The 7913-nt window shown below is 32.9% G+C and overlaps 1 protein-coding gene across 1 annotated transcript in view; it reads left to right on the forward strand.

Annotated features, from left to right (window-relative positions):
- Positions 1 to 7913, forward strand: part of LOC135198332 (G-protein coupled receptor GRL101-like) — a 245905-nt gene that overhangs the window by 111825 nt on the left and 126167 nt on the right. Inside the window, exon 5 of the mRNA XM_064225903.1 lies at positions 1727 to 1846. Within this exon, the coding sequence (XP_064081973.1) occupies positions 1727 to 1846 (120 nt within the window). The remainder of the gene's footprint in view (positions 1 to 1726; positions 1847 to 7913) is intronic.

Raw genomic sequence — 7913 nt, forward strand, 5'->3', positions numbered from 1 at the left:
TATATATATATATATATATAAAAGGAGCCCACAGAAACACCAAAATATTGAGAAAGAAATACTATATTTTAGACATTGCTGTCTCCCTCTTCAGGTAGATGAATGAGAAAAGATACAGAAAATGTAGTATTTATACCAAGAGGTCCATCCACAGGTACGCCAATTTAGGTCACTCCTGCTGATAATCTTCCTTTAATCTTCTTAAGCGTCGGTTGAATGAAAACCTTGTCGATGATATATGTGTCCCATGCTCCCTTGGTGATGTTCATTACCTGCCTCTCTTTAATCAATGTCAATTCCATCATTTGACTCTTGTACCGGCAGTTGCTGCTATTAATTATACGTGACAAATTCCAGTTTATACTATGGTTATGTTCATTTATATGGTTGAAAATAGCTGAGTTCTGTTGTCCATACCTAACTGACCATTTGTGTTGTATTAATCTCTAGTGAAGTGATTTTCCTGTAAATCCGATGTAAGATTGGTCACAATCCAGGCATGGGATTTCGTAAAAGCCTGTGTCTTTGGGGGATGTCTTTTGTTGGACGTTAATCAGGGATTTGGCTAAGGACACAAGCATTTACAAAATCCCATGCCAGGACTGGGACCAATCTTACATCGGATTTACAGGAAAATCACTTCCCCAGAGATTAATACAACACAAACGGTCAGTTAGGTATGGACAACCATATAAATGAACATAACCATAGAATAAACTGGAATTTGTCACGTATAATTCATAGCAGCAACTTCCGGTACAAGAGTCAATGATGGAATCGGCCTTGATTAAAAAGAGGCAGGTAATGAACATCTCAAAGGGACACAGATGTTATCAACAAGGTTTTCATTCAACTGACGCTTAAGAAGATTAAAGGAAGATTATCAGCGGGAGTGACCTAAATTGGCGTACCTGTGGATGGACCCCTTGGAATAAATACCACCTTTTCTGTAACTTTTCTCATTCATCTACCTGAAGAAGGAGACTGCAGTGTCTGAAATATAGTATTTCTCTCTCCTTATTTTGGTGTTTTTACGGGTTCCTTTTATTAGATGGCATTCTGTTATAACAGAACATTTTTACCCAAGTCATATATATATAAATTATATATAATATAATATATATATAATATAAATATATAGTAATATATATAAATATTATATATTATATATATAACATTTTTACCAGATTATCAATATATATATATATATATATATATATAATATATATATATATATATATATATATATATATCATATATATCTATATATATATATGTTAGTAATTATAGGTATTTAATTATATATATATTAATATATAAGTATATATATAATATGATTATTACATATATATATATATATATATATATATGTATATATATATATATATATAGTATATATATATATAATATAATATATTTATAATATATATTATATATTAGTATATATATATATATATATACAATATATATATATAGATATATATTAATATATATATATGAGTATATATTATATATATATATATCATATATATATATATATAGATATATTATATATATATATATATATAATATATATATATATATATATATACTATATATATTTGCCTGTAACTGTAATTTTGTTTGTATGCAATCCTAGATGAAACTTTTATTCTTTTAGGTATCCTTTTCTTAGGTATATTATTGAGACTACTACAGATATCAAATTTATGTCTTGTAACCACAGAATCAGTGACCTGCCCTGCCGGAATGTTCAAATGCCGATCTGGACCGTGTCTGGATGAGGTTAAACAGTGCGATGGGAATGTGGACTGTCCAGAAACGTGGGACGACGAAGATTTTTGCCGTAAGTACGCTGATTGAAGTGTTCCTCTGTCTTATTCCATTAGATATGCCTTTATTTGTCATTAATGTATGTTTGGTACAAAAGTTCACTGAGTACCTATTCTTAATGAAGACATGACAGAACGTTTGCTGCAAATTTTTAGAATGTTGATTTCCTCTGAGACTTCATCAGCTCCACTTGTCTCCAAATTGTACATTAGGTTACTAGAAGAATTTACATTACAGTTTATCGGGGTTTTTCAAAAACACTTAATTTACTGGACTTGAGTGCCTATCGGGTCAACATTATGAATGAAACATTAGACGAAAAAATTACTACTTGGAATGAAACATAAAATTTCGACATGAAAATCATGGTAAAATAGTGTACTGAAAAAGATTTGCACTCACGTAACGAGCTCTGATACACATTTACATATCAGACTTAAAGACTTTGAATTTTTGGTGTTTGTTCTCGATTTCTTGTTGGTTTGGTCATGAACTGAAAACAAAAATGGTTTCGTTACTAAAAATAAAAATAAAAGTTTTTACGCATTGCAAGTCTCATGTTACACGTTTTCAGAAAAAGGCAAGCCCTATGTATGGAAAGCATTCAGCGTTTTTTTTTTTATTTCCAACAAACTATTTCTTTTTTATAGGGAAAGAATAACGCAATTTAACCTACAGACAAAAAAAAAACTTCAACTTGAAACTGCAATAAGAAAAAAATGCTCACTAATAAAAAATAATTTAGGAAAATATTTTCCTTTTATTCATAAATACAACAGACTATAGACAGAAAAAAGCGCTGAGCATTTAAGTATTTTAGATTGAAATTTTTGCATTGTTTACGAAACACGAGAAACATGGGTAAGCGAACTCTAATTCACCTCCTCAGCTAACGAACTAGGATTTTATGAGTGTCTTTATAGGAATATACTGCTGGGTGCTTTTACCTTGATTATTTATATATAACTGGAAAGGGAGAGAGTGAGAGGTAGATGGGTGTTGGAAGGAGAAATTAAGAGAGAGAGCGACAGAGAGTGGGAGTCAGAGACAGAAAGAAAGAGAGTTTATCGGTTGTCATTCAGTTTTCTCGGGCATTGCCAAGCTGTCGGCTAAAATTATTACCTATAAAAAATTATATACATATATATATACATATATATTATTATATACTATATATATATATATATATATATATATATATATATATATATATATAGTATATATCTATATATATATATATATATAAGTGTGTATGTGTGGGTCTGTGCACTTTCATAATAGATATGGATCGAGGGAAAGTGAGAGCAACCGTCATCCTGTTAATTCTTGAATCTAGGCTGAGGAACTTGTGCATCTCCTGCTTCTTATAACCACATTGCGCCACTCACCTGTTACTTATACAGGCACTGTTGCTTAATGTATATGAAATATCTTCCATCTCGACACTTCTGCCACCCTCCGCCCTCCTTTCTCCCAACATTTCTGAGTAATCCGATCTTCACCAAGCTATTCTCCTGTGATCTTTCACTAGAGCAAGTAATTGAAAACAACCATTTTACCAAAGAAACCTTTATAACATTTTCCTTTTATCTATTTTTGACTTTTCCTCCCTTCTTCCTCAACATCATATCTACTTTCCTCGCTTCCTACTCAAAATATAATATGGAAATAATTCTTCTAAGCCAGTGGATCCCAAACTCCTGGGGGTCCGGGAGAAGTGCCCCAGGGGATCCGGGAGAAGGCCCCAGGGGGTACCGGAGAAGGCCCCAGGGGGGTCTAGGAGAAGGCCCCAGGGGGTCCGTGACACAATGAAAAAATTAATATTTTTTCAACTCCCGAATAAAATATATATACAATAAAAAATATTCAACACTTATTCTTTATCATCCTGCTTGCACATCTTTATTACATCATTATTTATATCTTCAGTTTAGTTTAAAATTGTATATGGTTACTTACACTTTCTTTGTACAGGATTATGCAAATATTAAATGTACTACGTTGTATACTGGGTATCCCAATATGGTAATGATAACTGTTGATTGGCTGGGACCCTCGGCTGGGACTCATTATATCTAGGGGCACTTGATATGGTCAAGTTTGGGAACCACTTATCTAAACAATGGCACAGTTTTCTGTCCTTCCCCATTCAACATGAACCTTTCATGTCCATGATTGCGAGTATGGTGTACAGTCCCTAAACATATCCTAACGTTTGCTGTCATTGACATTCGTCTTCGCAGGCCAGCCTTTTTGAATGATTCTGTTCCTCTCGTAGATATTTTAATCGTTGGATTCACGTTTCTTCTTGACACTGAATTTTATTTGTCCTCAATTATCTGTATGAAATAAACATTTCCATTCTTCCACCATCCAAACTAATATTTATTCTTTTGTCTCCGTTGTTTACTTTTATACTGATAGCCCTGGGCTGGTCAACATTCACTTTGAACCCACGCCCCTTGCAATCTCAAGTTTTTCCTAGTCTTTGCAGCTTTACTAAGCTCTTACGAACAGTTAATCTGTTGTGCATAAACTTCAGTCACGCTTGACGTCATTCATAATCCATTGTTCTTATTCCAACTTGCATGTAAATTTCCGTTCGATTAAATTTCTATCAAACATTCAGACAACATTCATCCTCTCAAAGACTTTTTTACTATAGAAAATTTATAATCTACTTCAACAAATTGCCTTCTGCACAATACATAACTTCAACCCGCCATGCATTTTCGCCAATTCCTGTAAAATAACGCCCAACATGTCGACTTTCCTTATCCTCCCAAACTAATCGCACAACTATTTCAAACTAAAGCATTCGATCCACACACACACACACACACACGCACAATTTCCTGTCTAAAACCCCTGAGGTATACTGAATTATCAATTCTGTTTTCTTAATCATAAACAATATTAAGCCCCATTGATTTGGAAAGAATCAGGTGGAAAGAGGTACTAATACTTCTATAGCCCATAAATTCACTAATGGCAACTTTTACAGTGGCTAAAAACACGAGGGCATCTCAGGACTTTAGTTCTGCTTCTAACTTGAAGGAGGAATGTATATCTGTCTCACATGACGTCTTTTTGAAAATTTGCTCGTAAATATACCAAGGGGTTGCTATTGGTTTTTTTCTGTCTTTTAAGATAGTATGTCGGTTCTAAAAGGTATTTTACAAAGAAAGGTGCAAAAAATAATAGAAAAGCAAGTAAAAGTAAAAAAGTTACGGAATCTTTGTTCTCGGTAAATTTAAGTATTTTTCAACAAATAGGCTAAGAATTTGTTACTGATTTAATTTATTATCTGTTTTGATATTATGTGAGCAGTAATTATAATTTCACAAAATGAAATAAGACTATTTATTAGAAAAACACATATAAGTCGGTATAATTTACAATTGTCTTGTAAAAGAGGCCCCACAAGGGATTGTAAATAGCCATGTTCAACTTGTCAAGGAAGGTAGAGAAAATTTTTAGATTTTTCTTTCACCATGTACATTTGCATATCTTCCTCTTTCCATTGATGTGTTTTTTTCGTAAATTGGCCAACCTCAATGTTTACACAGCCTGAGGAGCTGCATATCGATATACCCATCCAGTAAGGGTTAAAATCGTATATATTTGCACTAAACAAACATCAGAAGAGTGGAAAATAATTAGCCAGGTAAATAGTCCTGCTAAATAACTAAATTATTGGGACAAAAAGATAACTGAAGAATATCAGGAAGAATTCACTTCAATAGCACTGTAGATATAAGGTCCAGTGGTTTGCACCACGGCATGCAGATTAAAATCAAAGGAAGGATCCACGTTCAGCGTCTCTGTCTGCAATTGGAACAGAAGGAAACAGCATAATCAAGGAAAAGGTTGAGATGGAGCACATAAGGTGCCCAGGTATCTCGATTCTGAAATTGGGATACACTTACAAGTTAAATAAATGCGCTGCACTGATTGATGTCAGACTTAATATGGAAACTTCCACTTTGAAAATGAAAAGGAAAAATCATTGAAAGAATAATAACCTCGTGACTGATGAAGGAACCTCTGATCTGGGACACTTTACCTTGTCGGAACATTATCTTCATTATAGATAGGAAAGGAGGAAGAACTGAAGGGGCTCCCAATGGAGGCATATTTGGGCTTAAGCAAGATAGTTACGTTGTCAAGGGAAGAGCCCTGAAAGAGCATGGTGTCAAAGGGAAGGATGCTTTGGTCTCTGTAGCCAAATTTTCTCTAGAATTTCATGGGTTGTGTTAGCCCTTTTCTTAACTCTGGTCAGGATTACTTTTCTCTTCCTAATAGAAGGGGGTTGTAGTCACTCTGTTCTTAATGCCCCCTTTTCTATGAGTGTGCCCTTGGACCTTTGGTCAACTGCATGTCAAGGCAGGGCCACATGGTTGGTTGGCTGGTATGGGCCTCCGAAACTCTTCCCTCACGTTAATCCTTTTCACCAACTCTTCTTAGCCTACGACACAGATTGTCTCCGAGCTTGTTCGTTTCCTGGGACCAAGGTTTCAGAGCAGTCACAGGTCCAGAGAAGAGATTAAGCGTCCAGGGGCCAGTAATTAAGAGATAAAGAAGGGTTAAATATTTATCCATAGCTTCTTGTCAGTCACCTGTATGATGAAAACACTTATTGTACTTCTTTGAAAAGAATGAAACAATTAGGTTTTAGTTAATTTCTCCTAAAAACATAAAAGTCATATTTTACTTTACTTCATTTTGAAAAGCTGGGAGAGTGAGTTGGCTTAGGAAGGGTATCCCTTTGTAGCAATATAATATATATATATATATATATATATATATATATATATATATATAGATATAATAATATATATATAATATATATATATATGTATATATATATATATATATATATATATATATAATATATATATATATATATATATATATATATATATATATATATATATATATATATATATATATATATATCATATACATATATATATATATATATATATATATATATATATATATATATATATATATACATATATATATATATATGTGTGTATATATATATATATATATATATATATATATATATATATATATATATATATAACAACAATAATAATAATAATAATAAAAGGAGCCCATAAAAATGCCAAAACATAGAAAGAAAGTACTATATTCCAGAGACTGCTGTCTCTCTCTTCAGGTAGGTAAAGAATAAGAAAAGTTACAGAAAAGATGATATTTATACCAAGAGATTCATCCACAGGTAAGCTGTTTTTAGGTCTCCCCCACTGATAATTTTTCTTTTATACTCTTAAGCTTTACGTGAAGGAAGATATCATCTATGACATCTGAATCCCAAATAATAAAGTTAATTGAATTATGTGTATCTGATAATGCATTTTCATTCGGGGAGTCATTCTATAAGCAAAACTTTGGGTGTAGCATGGGTAGTCCTCTAGGTCCTGTTTTAGCCAATCTATATATGGTATACTTTGAAACTATGTAAGGTAGTAAATGCAAATAAATCCCAAAAACATGCTGTGGATGAGGTATGTAGATGATATTCTAACATTTTTGGATAATAGATGGGGCAATTTCAATGAATTTCTTTCGAAATTAAACACATCAGGGCCCAGCATCAAATTTAAAGTTGAATGGGAAACAGACAACAAAATCCCTCTTCTTGATGTTTTGATAATTAGAGACATGACAAAATACAAATTTACCATACACAAAAAAAACCAGCGTTCTCACTTTCATACACTAACTACTTTAGCTATCAGGATATTTTTTTATCAAGATAGGCGTAGGCAGCAACCTATTTTTAAGAGCCTTACGAATTTGTTCCCCAGATTTCCTGGAAAAGGAATTTGAATTAAGTGGTAAGCAGCTTTCGTCTTTAAGGTATCCTGACCTTATAATTGAGAAAGCGATTCATAAAACAAACGTAATTTTCTACCGACCCCCTCAAGACGCCCAACAATAAAATAGAAATTCCACACCTGGACAGGATTAAGACTGTGACCCAGACTCTTGGAAAATCTAACCCTTTTTCCTTTACCTACCCGATTACCTTTGCCAAATCCCTGATT

The sequence above is a fragment of the Macrobrachium nipponense genome, chromosome 22, assembly GCF_015104395.2.
Source record: "Macrobrachium nipponense isolate FS-2020 chromosome 22, ASM1510439v2, whole genome shotgun sequence".
NCBI lineage: Eukaryota > Metazoa > Arthropoda > Malacostraca > Decapoda > Palaemonidae > Macrobrachium > Macrobrachium nipponense.